The sequence below is a fragment of the Aegilops tauschii genome, chromosome 1 (assembly GCF_002575655.3).
Source record: "Aegilops tauschii subsp. strangulata cultivar AL8/78 chromosome 1, Aet v6.0, whole genome shotgun sequence".
In the NCBI taxonomy this organism is placed as follows: domain Eukaryota; kingdom Viridiplantae; phylum Streptophyta; class Magnoliopsida; order Poales; family Poaceae; genus Aegilops; species Aegilops tauschii.
In genome coordinates this window covers 1,590,634-1,611,105 of record NC_053035.3, presented here as the reverse complement: position 1 = coordinate 1,611,105, position 20,472 = coordinate 1,590,634, and the positions used below count along the sequence as shown (strand labels likewise).

General features: G+C 46.8%; 2 protein-coding genes and 1 pseudogene across 2 annotated transcripts; all 3 read right to left on the bottom strand.

Annotated features, from left to right (window-relative positions):
• Positions 1-1,127: 1,127 nt before the first annotated feature.
• On the bottom strand, positions 1,128-3,111 carry LOC109754226 (very-long-chain 3-oxoacyl-CoA reductase 1-like; annotated as a pseudogene).
• Positions 3,112-11,623: 8,512 nt separating this feature from the next.
• LOC120966644 (uncharacterized) lies at positions 11,624-15,633 on the bottom strand. The gene is made up of 5 exons (XM_040392991.1): positions 15,587-15,633; positions 14,494-14,953; positions 14,288-14,386; positions 12,623-14,076; positions 11,624-12,479 (listed from the first exon to the last, which is right to left on the bottom strand). Exons 1-5 carry the CDS (start codon positions 15,631-15,633, stop codon positions 11,624-11,626), a joined length of 2,916 nt encoding a protein of 971 aa, XP_040248925.1.
• Positions 15,634-16,556: 923 nt separating this feature from the next.
• LOC109754240 (AAA-ATPase ASD, mitochondrial-like) lies at positions 16,557-18,470 on the bottom strand. Its single transcript, XM_020313150.4, has one exon. The coding sequence runs from the start codon at positions 18,382-18,384 to the stop codon at positions 16,942-16,944; it is 1,443 nt and encodes a 480-aa protein (XP_020168739.1). The 5' UTR covers positions 18,385-18,470; the 3' UTR covers positions 16,557-16,941.
• Between the last annotated feature and the right edge of the window lie 2,002 nt (positions 18,471-20,472).

The window sequence follows — 20,472 nt, the reverse complement described above, 5'->3', positions numbered from 1 at the left end:
TGTTGCCTAGAAATAGAGTTAGTTTTCAGTTTGCTCTCTTTTTCTTGTTACCACGAGTAGATACAAACTAGCAGTAGGAAGTCAACTTGTTGGCTGAACTGTTTAATTGTCGCTAGTAGTACCATTTGTACTATTCAATTCAGTATTCAGTGCGAAGGAAATCTTCTGAGTGTTGGTCTACTAAAAGTTTGTCACCGCTAGTATTTGATATACGTGGTAGTGTGAATGTGATTACTCGGCACATCAGGTACCCTACTGCAGCTTTGACCATGAACTTACTTCACTACCTTGCAGTGGAGAGTTGAGACAGTCTGTTCTGGCTTTTGCACCTAAGCTGTTCGACGAAATGCCATGCACGATGATGATGTCGCTGGTGTTTCACCATGCCTAGGGAACTTGAGGTATCCGTAGGCTCGGGTATTTTACCCATCCTGGTCAATTACATCCCTGGTATTCTTCTCACAACTCTGATGCGTCCTTTGCTGCCTTGCAGCTGAGATCGTGTGTTTTGGTCTTTGCTCCTGAAGTCTTTGATGAAATGTCATTCGCGAAGAATGCATAATAATAAACCAAACTAGGAAGATACGAACACCTTCTTGACTAAATTAGGACATTAAAACAAGAATCAACAACATTATTACTTCTTATGATTGAAATACAGTGTTGTTCCCAAATGGAGCGTACAATTCTTATAAGTGGACATCGTCCAACAACTAACTAGCTAGAGTGTACCATGAATTCAAGCACCATGAGAAAGAAGACAAGAAGAGACTTATAAGAGGTGACGACCTTGGTGCCCCCGCCCCGGAGATGACGTGCTTGGAGAGCTCGTCGGAGAGGACAAGGCAGACGGAGGTGGCAGACAATAATACCTAGGGGAGGGGAGTGGAAGTAAGCCAGCTTGCCCCGGGAGAGGGAGAAGTCGTTGAATTTGGTGATTTCAAGCAAGTGTAGATAGTGTTAGCGAGGAAGATAAATTCAGAATTCAGTCACATGGACGCACCCCGAGTATGCCAGAATTCAGTATGCAGTTTCACAAACTAGTCACAAACTAGTTGATACATATTAGTGATAATGTTCATGGGCAATATAAATAACTAATGATTGCCTCTGAGACATATATTTCCAACACATACAAGGAAGATATGTTTACATACACACCAGCAAATGATGCAGGACAAATTGATTATACTTGTTTGCAAGGCAGACATCCGTCATTGATGACGTTTGGTTGTGATGCTCTCATCGTCCTGACGCGCTGGAAACGAATTCTATACCATAGGTTCACCCGGAGGCACGACTTATCGAGCACCCAGTCAGGCACAACATGGCAGATGCACCACTGGAGCCGGTGGCCCAGGTTTGGCATGCAAAGCGGGCCATGCCCGATCCAGCACACTGCCGCTCTGGCATACTCGTCTGATGTCGTCATGATTAGCCGGGACAAGAGGCTTCGTTGCTTGCGGGATGCCGCCACCCCCAACGTCATGTTAGTCTCCACAAACAACGGCGCCTGCAGTTGCATGACACATGCCATGGTATTAGTTTTGATCCACTCAACCATGATTGTGTTGTGTCTAAATCGATCCATGGCGATGTACGTAGCAAGCCTTATATTCTAATAGCAGGTAAATGTTTGTAGATTTTAAATCGAATTGCTATTTTACTACATAATGTGCTTGTATTTTGGAATAACTTGTTGATATACGACTCGCTTCTATTACCTGGATTCAACAAGACTCTTAAATATGACTGGACACATATTACACTTTTGAAATTACACTTTTAAAACATTCAATAGTAATGATATATTTGGGTTGATGTCTATAAGGAACAGGTAGAAACAAACATGAACAACCCGTATCCATTTTCATTCTAATACGTATTATAGTAGGTCCCACGTACGAACCTGACATTGTACATCGATTCCTTTGCCCGTGTACTCAACGTGAAGGCTCTTGACAACTGAGCAACGTACCTGAAATGTACAATTATTGAACTCAGAAAATGTCTTGGTATATCACAGATATGTCAGGGTGAAAATGTCGTGGTATATCACGGATTTATATATATACCGTTTGGATGCGGCGTAGATGGAAAGGAGCAGGATGGCCAGGGTGGTCCCGGAGCCGATGTTGACGATGGCACCACTTCCCCGTTCCGCCATCCCCGGCAGCACCGCCATCGTCACCTCGGTCAGCGCCCACAGGTTCACCCGGATCATCCTCACCCAGGCCTCCACATCCGCCTCATGCAGATACACCGCGCAGGGCTTCGCTAGTCCGGCGTTGTTTACCAGCACTGCGACGTCGAGCCCCGCCACCACATGCCGGAGCAGCCACAGTGCCTTATCACCTGCCACGATCAGTAAATATAACTAGCATGCACCTCGTTTCTTGTATGCCCATCACCTTAACCTTCCTGAAATTTCATCCATTTCTAGAGTCAGCCGAACATTTAAATTATAACTTAAAATATTTCGGTACATTTGAACTTGCCGACTACAAAACCTACTAAATCCTTGATATAATCGAGGATGCTGCCTGCCAGGCCTTATATTAGTGTGGGTCAGTACTTTTTGTTCAATTTCACTTTTAAGATGGCTGGCTACAGTGGACTAACCACTAGGACAGAGCAGGCTCTGGGAAATATAATACTTGTAGTGTCCATTAGTTTTGGGATGCTTTAATAGTATACTTTCTTATATCCATTATTTCGAACTCACTTTTATTCAAATTCAAATGAAATTTGTTCAATTTCTTTAAAATAATTTTCAAAGTTTCGAAGTTCAAAAAAAATTCCCTAGCCTTAATTACCTTGAGGTGTGGCGATGAGCGTGAGGTCGACCACAACGGTCTTGGTTTGCACGGCGTAGGTGCAAAAGATGGTGTTGGAGATGTCCTGGAGCTTGTCAGGGTCACGGCCGACGAGGACGAGGTTTAGGCCGTGTCGGGCGAGGTCAAGGGCGACGGAGCGGCCCATGCCGGACGTGGGGCCAGTTACTACTGCCCAGGCGCTGTAGCGGTGGCAGAGGTCAGTGCGGCGGTGCAGCAGCAAGAGCAGGTGGGAGAGGATGCGGTGTTGGGAATTAGCACACAAAGGCACTTGTGGTTAACTGAAAAACTGCAGCGGAAACAAGTAATCTCAGTACCACATCGTGTACTAACTCAAGGATCGTTGCTTAGCACTGAAGGAAACATATGCAGCAGCATATATGGAGGCAAAAAATGTTAAGCAGCAGGCAAGACACTTCTTAGTCTAGTGTCTTACGGTAGGAGTAAGTTTTCCTGACATCATCAAGCATCAACAAAGAGACACCACATTTTTACGTGGAAAACCCCTCAACTTGAGGGGAAAAACCACGGGCCGAAGCCATCCAAATACTCTTCCACTTTTATCAAATGTGGGATACAACAAGTTCTTCTCTAGACAACACTAAAGAGGATCTCATACATCAAGATTTTTGAATCTTGGATGAACACAACAAGATTTGGAGCTCAAGAACTAGGGATTGGAACAATCTCACCAAAGATGATGAAACCGAAGCTTGAAGGAGACAAGGTAGTGGATCTGGACCATCACAACCTTGGGGAGGAGCTCCCTTTGCTTCTTCCTTCAATCTTCCTCTTCTTCCCTTGCTCTCTTGGTTTTCTCTCTTCTTCTCTTTTGGAGGATGAACTGATTTTCGTCACACTTGATGGTGGCTGCTAGATGGAGGGTAAAGCATCCCCATTCACTCATGTGCAAAGTCCAAAATGACCCTAGGTGATAACCCTAATGGGTAGTGGGCTTCTGCACCTCTTTGGGCTGCCTAAAAAAAGCCTTAAATGGTCATCTCCTCACAGCCCACATGAGGAGGATATCCCAACAAATCTCCCCCTCCGACTCATGAGGGGGGTACCGCCATGCCCGCTACCTTGCAACATGCCCATAAAGCTTGTCTTATACTCGAAGAAGATAATATACTCGAAGAAGATATTATCTTGTCCCATATCTCCTCAATAATTCCAAAAACATCAATAATTCCACCATATCTCCTATGTTCCTTCTACATGGTATTAGCCTAACCCCCATCCAAACCCTAGCTGTCGCCGCCGCTTCCGCACCGCGCCGCTATCGGGGCGATCAATCTCCATTATCGCCACCGGGGGCCGCGCCACCCGTACCTAGGGTTTGTCCGCCGATCGTGTTGATCCATTTGATCCGGGTTTTTCTCTCTCGCCGGTCGCATTGATCGGTATTTCCTTTTGGTTTTCCGATGTAAGATCGATTTCCGTCGACCGCCGCCACCGTCGACCCCTTGCACCTATACTCCAACACCGGCGCGACTACCCGGCCTTTTCTCCGACCCAACGGCCTCGCGTGACGTGGGGGCCTGTCACCGTTGTCACCCGCGGGCCTGCCCAGCCGTCATCTGCGCCAGTCGTCGCCGCTCTGTCCCCGAGTACAATGCGCACTGCACTGATCGAGGAACATGTTGCCTCTGCATCACCCCGTCGGGCCACAGCGCTGCCGCACCGTGGTTCTCCCCGCGGTTGCACCAACCCGCGCCGCCGCTGCGTTAACCGTTTCGGGTTGTGGTCAACGCCATCGTCCCGAGGCCGTACCTGCGGTTGCACTGACCCGCGCGTTGTGGCTGCTTGCCGCTTCTGGTAGTAGTGTCACGACGTGCGGTCCACCGCTGCCCCGAGGCCATCTTCTCTGGTCCATCCCCGTGGCTGCATTGACCCTCGCACTGCCGTTGCGTCGCCAGTAGGGCCATAGCGAGCATGGCACATGGTCACTGCCACCGCCGTGAGGTCTTCCCCGCCGTCGCCCCGACCCGCTCGCTGCCGTTGCGTAGCCCCTTCGGGCCATAGCGCCGCAGCACGACGACTTCTGTGTGGTATGCACCGGGCCGCCTTCCTAGGTGCAGAATGCCCTCGTCCGCAGCGGTATATGATAGACTAGGAATTTTTATTGTAGCTTGTCTTGTACTCCAAGAAGATCATGTAACCCTATATATATGCCCACAAGGCTCAAGTAATACATCAACGATTCCACCATATTCCCTCTATTCCTTCCACGGTGCAGAAGCAGGTTGTCTATTCATTTTTTAGAAGAAAAAAACCAATTTTATTAACTCATAATATAGTATCAAGGGGATACAAAACACGATGAGCATCTTGTACATGGTTAGGATGCACACAGTCAACAAAAAACGCACACACAGAGGATCAGGCCAGCAATAGTAAATCATAGTTTCTCAAAGGAAAATATGATGCAATAAAAGACCAACGCTATGCCTAGGTGGATGAAAGACAACAGGAAAAGAAACATTGATCCTCCTAGAGTAGCTGCAGCCACCGAAAATAATGTAAGCGCACATGGTCCGCACATGATATCCACCGAGCTATAAACCATGCACATAGCAACAAAATAGTCAGTCACACAGAGCCATTGATCCGCAGAGCGAGAGAATACGCCACCAACGAAATATCACGTTGGAGACAATCATGAGCAACATGTGTCTGTTAATGGTGCTTGTATCCTCTTGATACGACATCATAAGTCAATAAAATTCACCTTTTGTAGGGGAAAAAAGGCGGTACCAATACGATTACGTCATGCTATTGTTGCAGTCAATAAACTGAATGAGTATTATGCAATACTGGCGGTTTCTATCTAGATTTTTTGATAAAGGTTGCAATCTAGGTGCAAGTACAGAGATCTGGTCGCTTCCTTCATCGTATTGCTCTAGGACGTGGCTTACCATTTGGCGCATGCAGTGTAGAAAGCGGGCTACCCTTATATATTTTTTTTCTCTCTTTTGGGTCTCTTGCCCCAGCAGAATGTATAAATTAAGAACAGTTGTTTCCTTTTCTTTTTTCTTGAAACTTCAGTATCGGTGTGCTGGTTGCTTTTATCTATAAAGTAGGGCAGAACCTTAATTTCTGACAACTGCTACCCATCATCTCGCGCCTCTCGTGATAAAAGAAACTAAATGGCTAGGTGGGGTTGAGCGGATGAACCTTTCTATACCTCTATATCCTACATGTCCACTCATCGAAGTCGTGTCTCACTTGTGCGGACAATGCAGTGTTGTCAACATGTTTGGTCGCTGGCTAGATGGTATAAACACAACTATAGTTATCTCTCTTCACCGCATGTCATTTACCAGTGTATGGTGTATATGGGTTAGGATAGGCCATCAAGAATAGTTTACCCCACATGGGGACGACGTAGTCTACGGATAGGCCCTCTTATCCCACCATTTTAGGCATAGTTTTGGTCTCGTCTGACTTTACTTTTTTGCGGCATGATACTTTGTATGTGTGGTGTTGATGCTGACTGTGTGAATCCTAATCATGTTGAGGTCATATATGTGCTTATTGGGCTTGTGTCATTTGATACGACATTCTGAGTCAATACAAATGTTTCTCATAAGCAAACATGATCTGGAGGATGGTCCACTCTCGTCCCACTTTTCTCTTCAATTTAACCCTCTCCATGGCCTGGCCTACTCATAGTTTCAAACTTTTTTCCAATCTGGAGGTTTTTCAAAACTGCTGCATGGAGGCTAAACTCATACTTCCTCCGTTTCTAAATATAAGTCTTTATAGAGATTCCAATAAGGGACTCTATACGGAGCAAAATAAGTGAATCTACACTCTATAATATGTCTATATACATCCGTATGTAGTCCATAGTGGAATCTCTAAAAAGACTTACATTTAGGAACGGAGGGAGTAGTTTTCATTTCTTTTTTTTTCCTATCTGGAGGTTTTTCAAGATTGTTGCGTGGAGGCTAAACTCATCGTTTTGAATTTATTTATTTTGCCTATGTGGACGTTTTTCAAAATTGTTGCGTCGAGGCTAAACTCATACTTACAATTTGTTTTCCTATTTGGAGGTTTTTAGAAATTGGTGCGTGGAGTCTAAACTCAGAGTTTCGAATTGTTTTCCTCTCTGGAGGTTTTTTAAAATTGCTGCATGGAGGCTAAACTCATTGTTTTGATTTTTTTTTTCCTATCTGGAGGTTTTTCAAAATTTGATGCGTGGAGGCTAAACTCATAGTTTCAAAAAAAAATCCCCATCTGGAGGTTTTTCAAAATTTCTGAGTGGAGGCTAAACTCAAAGTTTCGATTTTTTTTCCTATCTGGATGTTTTTAAAAATTGCTGTGCGGAGGCTAAACTCATTGTTCCAATATTTTTTTTTCTATCTGGAGGTTTTTCAAAATTGCTGCGTGCAGGTTAAACTCATAGTTTTAAAGAATGTACCGGGAAAAACCAGAACGGGCGACACACACGGGTTTTAAATCTATGGACAGTCCTGCAAATAGAATGGAGAGAACAGGTCGAACAACTGTACGGATTTTGCACAAACCTGGAGAAAAACTAGAACTGATAAAACCCTAATCGCTAAAGCGAGATGTGGTAGGCTCTAGATTGGCCCAACAACCAATTGGGCTCACTCGCGCGTTCGTGTCAAAACTAAAAACATGGAAACTTATCTTATTTCGACTGTTTATGTTATTATATGAGTCCACATAACATATTATTTGTAGCCTAAGAAAACCAGCAAGCGAACCGGCCCTCTGACCTGTAAAAACTAGAACCAACAGGGTTCATCAGATTGGTTACCAGTTCGGTTACATACATAAATTGAACGCCTGAACAGTTGAACGCTTCGGAGAATCTGTATTTGTAAATCTCTAGGTGTTGTACGAGTGAAAGACACATGATTTGCTGTGTAGTTCTTGTTTTTAGGCGACCAAGCTCATCTGAACCGATTCCATCATCCAGCCGTAAACAGGGAAAACCATGAAATGGAACAAAGGAATTTATAACATATACAGCGTAGCTATTAATTTGCTGCGCAAATCGTTCAGAAAAGAAGAGTTGAGTTGCAGTGTTTACCAGGCTGGAATCTTCCTCTCTCTAGTCAGAGATGGGATCTGTCTAGAAGAACCGATGAACGCTCATCAGTGCTTATCTGAAGAGGATGAGCAAAAGCTTGGCCACCTGTTGAGGCGCTTTTCCATGTGTCCTAATTCATGCCACTAGGGTGAACAAGTGGCTTTTAACTTGTAAATTCGAGGCTCCCTGCTAATCACCTTTTTAAGAATATATAGCTTGAGGCTCCGTGCTAATCATGCCCACATAATTGAAATTAAGCTGTCACATCTCATAGGTGGACCCTTTTAAGAATGCAGGTTTGCACGTTCTTCAGAGTAACTGCCCCGAAACCTATGTCCTTTGTCGGGACCCAGCGGAAGAAATCCAAATTTCTCAGATTGTGCACACGCGCTGACTTGACCAATTAATAGGTTTTCTCCATTCACACGGACTGCACAGGCCGCCTCTCATAGTCTCCATTCACATGAATTGCTTGCAAACTAGAGCTTTTCAATGGCGTCTACATAGTCCCAGACTCCCGGGCAGTCTTCGTTGAGCAGCCAAGCAGCTGACAGTTCCGTTGAAGCCCCGAACATTTCTGCATCAAGGTTCGTTTCTCATGCCTTCTGGATTCCACTTGGGTTCTCATTTAGTGCCCCAATTTCGTATTGCTAACTGTGCCAGATGCAAGCCCCGAACAGATCATACACAATCACTTTCGATCCTGACAAGAAATATGGCAGCTCCCGGAGGTAATCACGCCATAGGAATCCGAGCTGATCAACTTGCAAGCTCCACGGATATCATGGTAAATCTTAATCCTGACAGGAAATTTTGCCCTTGCCCCCGATTTGATGAAAGAGGCCACCCATTTATTGCATTTCCTCAAATGCTTCAACTACTTGACGCGCAGAGTAAAACCGGAGCAAAAAATATTTTTGTCCTGATTATGAGATTCTAGTAGCAATAAGTACCAGATTGAGGTTAAGACATCACCCTTGCAGTTACATAATATAGTGCATTATTCTAGTTTTGTTTCAAAATTACTATTTTAAAAAGTTTGACCAAGTCAGTAAAGAAAAATATCAACATCCAAGACTAAAAATGGTAATTCGTCCTTAAAAGAGTGTACTTCCAACTTTGTTGCCCTTGCAGTTACATAATATAGTGCATTATTCTAGTTTTGTTTCAAAATTACTATTTTAAAAAGTTTGACCAAGTCAGTAAAGAAAAATATCAACATCCAAGACTAAAAATGGTAATTCGTCCTTAAAAGAGTGTACTTCCAACTTTGTTGAAAAGTAAAACTTGTTTATGTTTCACTGTATTTATACAATAGTACATCAACATCTATGCCATCAAATTAGTAGCATTAGATTCATGATAAAATATATTTTCATCATACTCCTATATGGTTTCACAAACATTAATATATTCTTGCACAAACTCGGTCAAACTTTGAGATAAGGGCAGACTTGTAATTGGGACGACTACGAGCACATGGATGGACTTGCAACGACCTAGTTGCGAGTCAAGGGTTGGCTTGCAACTGGGATGAAACAAACTATGGACCTAGTTCTGAGTCAAGGGCAGATTTGTAATTGGTTTTAAAAACAAAAGACAAACTCCAGTTGCAAAAAGATACTGTTAGGTATAATGGTCATTTAGGAAACATAGGATAGCGCAAAATTTATTTCACCTTGCCTTGTACTCCAAGATGATCATGTACTCCTATATATACGCCCACGAGGCTCAAGCGATAATCATCAATTCCACCAAACCCTCTCTATCCCTTCTAAGAGATACAACCCACAAAATAAATCCAATACACAATGTAACAACGGCCCGCTAAAAATGTCCTATCAAGCCGCACTGCTTCATGAGGGATGAATAGAAAAGACAACACATTGACAACAAACACGACTCAGAACCACGGGTATCTAATGGTATATGAGTTAGATGAGACATTTTTAGCTCTCATCTAGATGAGAATTAGCAAAACCAATCCAATATAGGATCCAAATTGCGTTGTGAAAACAGCCCAACAACAAAAGCACGAGCGAACAAGCCCACAAGTAGACACCAAACACACGGTGCAACACTGGTCGCGCGCGGCAAAATAACCCGTGATCAAGGTTTACATGACATTTAAAAGCGAACATATGGTATAATGAAAAAAGTTCATTAAGCTAAAACAAATAAATAAGGATGAAAAAAGGGAGAAGAAAAAAGAAATGGAAATGGAAATAGAAAATGTAAATAAAAAATATCCCAGAACATGAAGAAAAACGTCCCTCCCCCCTCCTGCCCCAACTGTTCGGCGCTCAAAGTTATACAACGCAGACCAAAAAAGGAATAAACAAAATCAAAATGGACCCTAGATCACGCCGCGAAAACGGCCCAACAAAAGACGCACTCGCGAACGGGCTAACAAGTGGACACCGAACACACGACACGACACGGAACACGCGCGACAAAACGACCCACAATCAAAGATTTGTACAACATTTAAAGGAAACAACTCAAACCGTCAGGAACTTATATCAGACATTGTCAAATGTCATCTAAATGAGAATTAGCAAATCAGTTAAATAAAGTCCCTGAATCTGAAACAAATTAATAAAGAAGGAAAAAGGAAAAAATAAAAATGGAAACAAGAAAAATAAAAATTAATAATGAATGAATCTAAAAAGGTTCATGGATCTAAAACAAATACATAAAGAAAAATCTTTTTGGTAGGAAAAGGGAAATGAGAGTGAGAAGAGAGAATGGGAAATGGAATGATTGATGGCTCACGCAATTTTTTGTATAGAAAAGGAACGGATGTGTCTCTTCCAGTTCCACACCTGTGCAACCCACCTGAAAAACTGGCCCAAAAGTGTGGCCCAATAGAGGACAAACCAAAAAAAAAGCACAAACGCGCTCCCCTACGTGAGACAAAGCAAGCGGGATGCGCAACGACAGCCTAATCGGACAATTTGTACATAAATTTCATCCTCTAATTGTGTGGTGCACAACTTAGATGTGATGTAACTAGATGTGAAACAGCAAACCCGTTTAAAAAATACCTTTAAATTTTAGAATTATTCTAATTTTTTTTTAAAAAATCATGAATTATAAAAGTGTTCATGAATAAATAAAATTAAAATTTTCAAAATAAAAGAGAACAAGTAAAATACAAATGGAAAAAGAAAAGAAAACAGAAAAGAAAAGGAAAAGGAAAAACTGATAAAAATGAAAATAACAATGAAAAAAAACCAGATGCAAGCCTCCTAGACAGGATTGGAAAACTGCAAGCTGATCCTAAGATCACGTCACAACCGGCCGGCTCTGTGCACGATAACAGAGATAATAGACTAGAACAATTTCTGTGAAAATGACCGACCGAACACATGGGCTGAACAAACACACGGCCTAACAGACACACAAGGCCGGCAGAACACATGGGCCTGAACAAACACACGGACGAACACAGGCGTGCGTGCGTACATGGCGAAAGAAACCAGCACAGCTCTAAAATGAGGAATCGTGATTATTGTTTTTTTTTAGGCTAACTGGCAGGTGTTCTGCCTTTTCATTAAGATTAGGAGTGAACCAAAATTGTTACAAGAAGAGCGGGGGCAAGGAAGGAAGAGCGTCCAGTAGCCTTAGGCTATGGCTGTACATCAATGGCTACGTTTCCTAACTATGGGAGAACAGCAAGGATAGGTCATCGGAGGTCAGGCGTGAGACAGCGGCAGCCGAGCTAGAGGACATGCCATGCATGGTAGGCAGCGGCAGCAGCAGTGTGTTTGCTCATGGAGGAGAAGTGGAGCCACCATTCTTCAGTTCCCTGGAAGGGAGGCATTGGTAGCAGATGTAGCGTTGGAATGAAAGTTCCAAGAAGGTGCCACACCTCCTTGCTGTACGAGCAATGGGTAGTAAGGTGCAGCGCCGTCTCAGGCTGTTGATCACATAGCACACAGGTCGCCGCCTGCGTACCACCTCTGGCGCGAAGTCTATCAACAGTGGGAAGCCTGTTCAGCGTCAACAGCCAGGCAAAAAATTTCACCTTGGCCTCCATTCTCATTGACCATATCTTTGCAAGCGCCGGCTCGGCAATGGTACCAAAGAACTGCGCATTATAGGCTGTTTTTGCACTGTAGACACCATTAGTCGTCCAATTCCAGCAGATGGAGTCCTCAATGTTAGATAAAGTGATATGTTGGATGAGGCCCCAGAGGTTGATGAATTCATGAAGGGCGTCAGGCGAGTTTAGGCGCTGGAGCCCTTTCATCCACCGGCCATCAGTCAATGCTGCAGCAACCGTTGCACATTTACGTGCAGCCAGCGGAAAGAGGCTGGGCGCAATATCTTTTGGTGCAGAGCCATTCAGCCACCGGTTGGACCAGAAAGATGTCGTTGCTCCGTTGCCAAGGGTGACAGTGGTAGATGCGTTAAACAACTGGTGATCAGTAGGGCTGCATGGTGTGTTGGATCCAATCGATGGTCTGGAGGACCTTTCCCAGGCAAACCACAACCATCTAATCCTAAGGGCCCTGCTGAAGAGATCCAGATTCTTGATGTCCAGCCCTCCACAGTTCTTTGGGGAGCACACTTGTCTCCAATTGACAACACAGTTTCAACCAGTTGCATATTCATCTCCTTTCCATAGGAACCCTCTCCTAATCTTGTCAATTCTCTTGATGAGCCACTTTGGAGGAGGGAAGATAGTGAAGAAATAAGTGGTCAAAGAGGTGAGCACAGAGTTGATGTGCCCGCCTTGTTGAGGAGTTTCCCTTTCCATCTTGCGAGCCGAGCAATAATCTTGTCTATGAGAGCTTGAAAATCAGCACGTCTCGGGTTGCGCAGCCCAAGAGGAAGGCCCAGGTATTTGCACGGGAAGCAGCGGGTTTCTCCTTCGAAATCAGCCAACAAGTAAGCAGTTTCATCAGATTCACAATTGATGGGGAAGGCAGATGACTTGCTGAAGTTGGTGTGCAGCCCGGAGATCTGTCCAAAAATGGCCAAAATGGATAGAAGCGATGCCACCTCCTCTTTTACAGGGTTGATGAAGAGGGCTGCGTCGTCGGCATATAAGCTGATGCGAAGCTTGGCCGAGCGGAGGGCAATCGGGCTGAGAATATTGGCGTCAGAGGCTTTGGAGAGGATCGATTGTAGAGGTTCGATGGCCAGCAAGAACAGGAAAGGAGATAGCGGATCGCCTTGTCGCAGCCCACGCCTATGGTAGAAGGGGGGTCCAGGGGTTCCGTTGAGCATCACACGGGAGGAAGTCGACGCCAAGGACAGAGCGATGAGGTCTCTAAATCTCTGACCAAAGCCAAACTGGGCAAGGGCATCCAGAAGATAGCTCCAGCGGACAGAGTCAAACGCTTTTGCAATGTCAAGCTTGATGAAAATGGCCTTCTCTTTACTTCGGTGGAGATTTCTGATCAGGTTTTGGACGTAGAGGAAATTGTCTTGAATGCTGCGGTTCTTTAGGAAAGCACTTTGGCTGTGGGAGATGAGGTGTTGCATCTCGGGAGCTAATCTTGTTGCCAGCATCTTGCCAAGTAGCTTGGCCACACTATGTGTCAGGCTGATGGGGCGATAATCAGATGGACGCAAGGCATTGTCTTTCTTCGGGATGAGGGCAATGTAGGCCGTGTTCAGCAGATTCCAGCAGTTTGCATTGAGGGCAGAGAGTTGGTTAAGTGCAGCCAGGAGGTCCACTTTGATTGTGTTCCAGCAAACCTTGTAAAAAAGACCAATAAAACCATCAGGCCCCGGTGCTTTCTCTGAGGGGGAGTCTTTGATTGCCTTGAGCAACTCATCCTGATCAAAAGGAGCATCAAGGTGACTTAAATTTGTCCGGGGTAGCTGCAAATAATCCCAGTTCACCGTTTGGGCAGGGGCATCATCGTGGGGGCCAAGGATCCGAGAGAAGTGATTCAACAGAGCCGCGGCCTTGTCATCTTTATCAGAAATTACTGTTCCATTCATGTGGAGGAAGGGGATGTGGTTTTTTCGCCGACGACCATTTGCCCGCAAGTGAAAAAGTCTGGTGTTGGCGTCACCGGCCCTTATCCAGACCAGCCGAGATCGTTGGCGCCACTTGATGCGTTCAAGTGCCGCGAAGACGAGCAGCCTAGACTTGAGAAGTCGTCGTAGCTCAAACTCCTCCGGTGACAGGTTACGGCTTTCCTGGGCAATATCAAGCTGCAGTATAACCTCAGAGGCGATGGCAGAATGAAGCTTTCGTCGGCGAATAGTCAACCTGCTCCAGCACTTAAGAGCCTTGGAACAAGCCGGTTCTCTCTGCTAACCCAGTTCTTCAGGATAATCAACCTGCTTGTCAACCTGCTGCAGTATAATCCTGAAGAATTGTCAGTTTAATATGAAGGCGCCGAACTGGGTTAGCAGAGAGAACCGGCTTGTTCCAGGCTTCAGAAACAGTCTCTTGGAAGCCTGCCGCCTTAGGCCACCAAGCCTCAAAGCGGAATCCAGAGAACTTTTGATTGCTGAAGTTCTTCAGGATGAGTGGGCAATGGTCAGAGATTTCAGTGGAGCCGGCTAGAGAAGAGCACCTTGTCGATCTTGGTGTGTGTTGAATGAAGCCGCTCGTTGGAGTTGGACCAGGTGAAAACGGCGACCAATGAGGGGGAGCTCCTTGAGGTTCAGATTATCTATGGCAGCCTGGAACCGTCTCAGCATCGCAAGGTTGACGTTGCCATTGCTCTTCTCGTCCATTCTGCTAATGAGGTTGAAATCGCCCATGATTATCCACTCCTGTTTACACATGGGCTGCAGCGCACGCATTTCGTTGAGGAAAAGGATCTTGTCAGCATCTTCTTGGGGGCCATAGACGCCAGTTAAAGACCAAACAGCATTGGAGGCGAGTTCAGTAACAAGCACACTGACGGAATAAGCTCCAATAAGCAGAGGTTGTGGGGTGATGGTGTAGTGGTCAGAGGATGCCGCAATGAGTACACCACCTCGGGTGCCAAGTGCCGGCAGATATGCAAAGTTGTTGACAAAAGCTAGCACCCAGAGTTTCAGAGACAATATCATTGGAGATATTGGACAACTTGGTTTCCTGCAGGCATACAAGATTGCATCTATGATTCAAGACCATATCTCGCACAACTGATCTTCTAGCCGGGTTGTTCAAGCCCCTGATGTTCCAACTTAGACATGATCCATTCATGGCGGAAACTGAACACAACTAGGTGAAGAAACACTGACAGAGAACAGGGTAACAGAGGGGGGATACACCGAAAACGGGTACAGAGTTGGTGTTGTAGCAGGCATGGAGTTGTCTTGGGTCGGCCCGACCATCGCCACTGCAGGGGCTAGCATCCTAGGTGGCCACCGTCACGGCAGTCCCCGCTGCTGGCGGCGCAGCTGGCAGTGTCGTCGTCGCCCTCTTCGTCGCGGTGGCACCCCCCTTCCTTGTGGTAGACACCAGCGAGGTGACTGCGCTGACATGGAAATCAGCACGTCTCGGGTTGTGAGCACAAATTGCAGCTGCCGCCATGGATGGAAGCTCATGCTTTATCTTCTGTCGTGAGGACTAGGGAGGAAGAAGATGTAGTTTCGGTCACGTGGAGTAGACAACATGATTAATGACAGCTAAAATGAAACGGAGAGGGTACAAGGCATAGTATAAAATTCAAAGAAAATTATATCTTAATCAATTTTCCCAATAATAAGACATGAGGAGTATTACCTGTTCGCGGCCTTCACAGCTGCTACTCCTCGGCTGCTCGGTGGCATGTTGCTTCATGTCGACTGCTCGTTCGCGAGGCTCCGCCGGCGCGGCGACCATGGATCCACGTGGATTTGGTCTTGTGCACCGGCTGCCTTGGCCTCGTGTCGACCGGCATGGCGGCACCGGGTCACGCCGGTGGTGCCTCGGGCTGGCTCCTTGCTGGCATGTGCTCGTGGCGGCAACCTGGATCTGGTGGGCACGGAGGCGGGCGGCGCGTCAGCGCACTGGGACGCGTGGACTTGATCCAGCCGATGCGTGCGTCCTCCGGCGTCGCTTGGGCCGGGCCTTGCTAGATGGCGGCTCGGTCTTCCCTTGTCTGTGCGCGGTATCTCAGGCGGTAACGGAGATCCAGATCTTGTTCGGCCTAGCAATGGTGGATGCAATCTGTGATGGTGCAGCGACCTCTTGTGACTCCACAACGGCGGTGTACATCGAAGGATCTTCGGGAGTTCATCTCTTCAGATCCGATGGTTCACTTCGGCGATGAGATGCAAACTATGGACGTTGGCTTGATGCAGAGGAATGGTTGTGCAGCGGCACATCGCATGTAGCTGCTGGGATCGTGAAAAAGTGATGGCGACAACACATTTGTGACGTCGATGGCGGTGCTTCTTAAGTACCCGGTATCGAGCTCCGGGGTGGAAGCCCAGATTTGAATTCTGGCAATGGCGATGGTTATACATCGTTACCTTGTTGAAGGCATTGCTTGGATATGCTCGGACAGTTTCTTCAGAGTGAAAACCTAGATTCCGGCGTTGACTGCTGGATCCAGTGACGGCGGCGTTTGAGTGTTGCTCCCTTTCTGAAGGCGTTGCTGTTGAAGAATCACGATGTTCATATGGTGTCTTGAGACGATTGGTGCGGATATGGTCTTTCCTGTAGTTTGCCGATCACGGAACTGATCACTTTGTTTTTTTTTCTTTCTTTATTTTTCTCGCCCATGCATAGCTTTGGTCTTATATGATTTTCTATTTGCAGGCGTGTTTTTTGTGTGGGTTGGTGTTGGCTGTGTGCATCCTAGCTGTGCAGAGGCCGGGTGTGTGCTCATCGTGTTTGTATTCTCTTGATGCTTCATTTTGAGCTAATAAAATCCACCCTTTTTTGAAAAAATGAGTAGTATTACCGCACGTAAATGCATGGCTAGGTTACACAAGTTTTGAGTAGATGACACATGCATACAAACAACAACTATACAGCCTAAACGAGAACAAATTAAATGCATCAAGTTTAAATTTTGAGCACCTGGCCATGCGGCAACACACACTTTCAAAACACGTACTGCGAAGTGCTAACACGCGGCCGGCCTCGTCCTTTCATTCTTCTTCCCGTTTATCTGCCTTTATGTAGCTTCGGCTGCCTCCAACATCTGTATGGACAATTTCTTCCTTCGCTGTCGCTTTATCCATGGGCGCGTTGCCCTTGCGTGTTTTCAGAGCCTCCACGAGACCCTTGAGGCGCGCGCCAGCATACTCCTCCTCCGCGCGCATCAGGTACCCGGCAACCTCTGCCGGGGACATGTCGACCTCGTGCAGCAGCTTACCTATCTCTGTGAACAGCTCGAAGAAATGGTGGGCGGTGATGGTGATGTCCAGGTAGTTGTTGGCCAGCACCTTGAAGGCCTCGAAGCGACAGTAAGACATCTCGATATGCTTGTCCATCCTACCTGGCCGGATCAGAGCTGGGTCCAGCTTGTCCTTGTGGTTGGTGGTGAAGATGATGATACGCTCGCCGCCGCACGCCGACCACAGCCCATCTATGAAGTTGAGCATCCCAGAAAGGGTCAGCTTGGTGCCATCGGCGTCCTGCTTGCGCTCTTTCTTCATGTTATCGCTCTCACCACCAAACTTCTTGTCCCCGCGCTTGCCGGTAAAGTCGACGGAGCAGTCAATGTCCTCGATGACGATGATGGACTTTCCCTTGGTCTCAATGAAGAGCTTCCGGAGCTCTATGTTGTTATTGACCGCCGTGAGCTCGAGGTCGTAGATATCATACTCAAGGTAGTTGGATATGGCCGCGATCATCGTGGATTTTCCGGTGCCGGGGGGCCCAAAGAGCAGGTACCCACGCTTCCATGCCTTACCGACCTTATCGTAGTAATGCTTTCCTTTCCGGAAGGCATTGAGGTCGTTGATGATGGCCTGCTTCTCCATGGGGTCCATGGCAAGCGTATCGAACGTCGCCGGGTGCTGGAACGCCACATGGCTCCAGTAAGTCTCTCCATCTGGGTTGTTGGTGAAGAGGCGGCGCTGGCGGTTGTTGGCGATGACGGTGCGGCCCGCTTCAAGGACGTGGGGCAGATATGAATGTTTGACTTTATCGCGGAAGCTGCGATGGAATGCAACTCGGTAGAAGCGGCGCTCCTCGTCACCGGGGGTTTGGACGACGACGCTGGACCGTGGTTGCTCCGTGTAGGCGTACCAACAGAGTGTGGCGCCTTTGAAGGTGTCAATGATCTCCTGTTCGTCATCAACAAATAAATGGGGTTCCTGTTCGTCACTGCCAAGCTCGGCCTTGAGCTTGCGCGCCCGATCGGTACAACGGTCGGAGATGTAGGCCTCGATCGCAATGAACAACTCATTGCGTTCGAAACGGTTGGCTGTGTACTCAGGGATGGTGATTTGTACGGTTGAGCTAAAGGAAGCGGTGATCTTGTTGATAAACAGTTTGATCCTGACCTGGTTCACTGCCAAGGTGATGAGGCCAGCTAAGAACGCCAGAGCTGATCCAACGCCGGCCCACAAGTCCTTGGACACCATGGGTTCGGTAGCTTGGCTTGCTAGCTAGGTTTAGGAAGCAACAGCTCTAAATTGGTGAGACCAAAACTAAGCTAGCTAGGTCGAAACTGGCGCTGCTGTTGCATCGGCTGATATCTCAACACATATATATAGAGAGAGATGTGGCTTGGCGCTGCCAGACACTCAGAGACAGGGGAAAAAAGACAATATACCAATGTTGGAATTTGCTAGTGGGCCTCTAGCCCAAAGCCCAACTAAAATTCTGAAATTCTCTTGGCCCATTCATGCACACATGTGAGTGGTGTGAGTGAGACTAAAGTTTAGTCCCATCTCATAACTTGAGAGAGTGTTGCACCTCTTTATAAGGTGAGCTCTTCTACCACTTGTAGGAGCATGAGAAGAGGAGACCTACACGTGCGCTCCTCCTCGCTCGCCTCGCCATGCCACACCTCGCCTCGCCTCGCCTCGTCACGATGCGCCGCGGGTTGCGGGAACGAGCCGAGGACAGAGCTATGCACGTTGTCTATATTTTTGCTGCTAATTACTCAGCCGTTTCCAATCCTTTTTGATTGTGGGGCTGTTACTTGGACGTGGGCTTTCTCCACGACCTACCCGCCCCGCATTATATAGTCAGGCAGACGTCTACCCTAGCCGCCGCCTCGTATGGTTTCGCATCACCGTTCTAGATCATTGCGCCGCCAAGCAAGTCTTCTCCATCCCTTCTTTCGGCGTGCACCACAAGAAGGGACAGCAGGCCTCCGGAACCACGCCTCTCATGATCCTGTACGGGAGAGGGGCGATCAGGTTTTTGGGGAGCGCACTCGCGCGACTGCTGGCAGCGACGACTTCGTCGACGAGGACTTCTTCCCCGACCTCGGCAACCTTTTCCTCAACGACATGGGCGACAACCTCAACGCCGATGGTGCTGCTGCTGCTCGCGTTGCACCGTATGTGTTCTTGTCCTTCCTGTTCGAGATCGCAGTAGAATTCATGTTTCTAGTTTGTGCCCTAGATTCGATCTGTTCGTCTACGATGCTAGCCCGCATGATTAGTTTACTCTCTGCCATTTACTCATATTTTCAACAATCCAAAAACCTGATTATAGGCAATTTACTCCAAGTGGTTTTGCTGCGCATCTGAAGCTGCCTGCCTTTAAGGGGGTGCAATATAAGAGGTGGCGCACGAGAGCAGTCTACTGGTTTCAGACCATGTGCTGCTATGACGCCACTAAAGGCAAGCCTGAGGGCGATCTTAATCCAGCACAGCTGGAAGCTTTTGCGAAGATCGATACTCTCTTTAAAGGCGCCCTTCTGAGTGTTCTTGATGATTCCATTGTGGATTCGTATATGTCGTTTGACAACAGCAAGGACATGTGGGCTGCACTCGAGGCCAAGCCTCAGACGCTGGCAGCGAGTTGTACGTCATGGAGCAATTCTATGACTACAAGATGGCTGATGAGCGCTCTGTTGTACAACAGGCTCATGAGATACAGTCGCTCGCAAAAGAACTTGAGTACTTCAAGTGTGTGTTGCCGGACAAATTTGTTGCAGGAGGCATCATTGCCAAGCTTCCACCTTCGTGGAACAATTTTGCTACTTCCCTGAAACACAAGAGACAGGAGTTTTCTGTTTCGGATCTCATCGGTACTCTTGATATTGAAGAGAAGGCGAGAGCAAAAGACACACGTGCTCGAGTTGCTGAGGGAGCTTCTAGTGCCCACATGGTACAGAAGAAGAACTTCCAGCCCAATAAGTTCAAAAACAACAAGAACAAACCTCAGGGCAAAGGCAAGTTTGATACAAAGAACAAGCCATCACATTCTACCAACTTCAAGAAGAATTCTCATAAGAAGGGGAAGGGACTTTGCCATGTCTGCGGTGATCCTAATCACTGGGCTCCAAAGTGTCCTAACAGCTTTGAGGAACGCGAATATGAGAAGAGTGGCAAGTCCGCTAATGTTGTCATCGGTGATACTGATATGAAGGAATCTGGGTACGGTATTCTTCCTACCATCCTTTCAGTGTTTCAATCTCCTGATTGGTTAATTGACACCGGTGCCAATGTACATGTTTGTGATGACGCCTCCATGTTTTCTTCTTACCAGGTCAC

Coding starts and splice junctions, on each gene's coding strand:
- LOC109754240 (XM_020313150.4), bottom strand. CDS start 18,384: ATGGTGTCCAAGGACTTGTGGGCCGGCGTTGGATCAGCTCTGGCGTTC.
- LOC120966644 (XM_040392991.1), bottom strand. CDS start 15,633: ATGCCACCGAGCAGCCGAGGAGTAGCAGCTGTGAAGGCCGCGAACAG. Junction 14,387..14,493: donor TTGGTCGCCGTTTTCACCTG/GTCCAACTCCAA, acceptor CTCATCCTGAAG/AACTTCAGCAATCAAAAGTT. Junction 12,480..12,622: donor AAGGCGGGCACATCAACTCT/GTGCTCACCTCT, acceptor TGTCAATTGGAG/ACAAGTGTGCTCCCCAAAGA.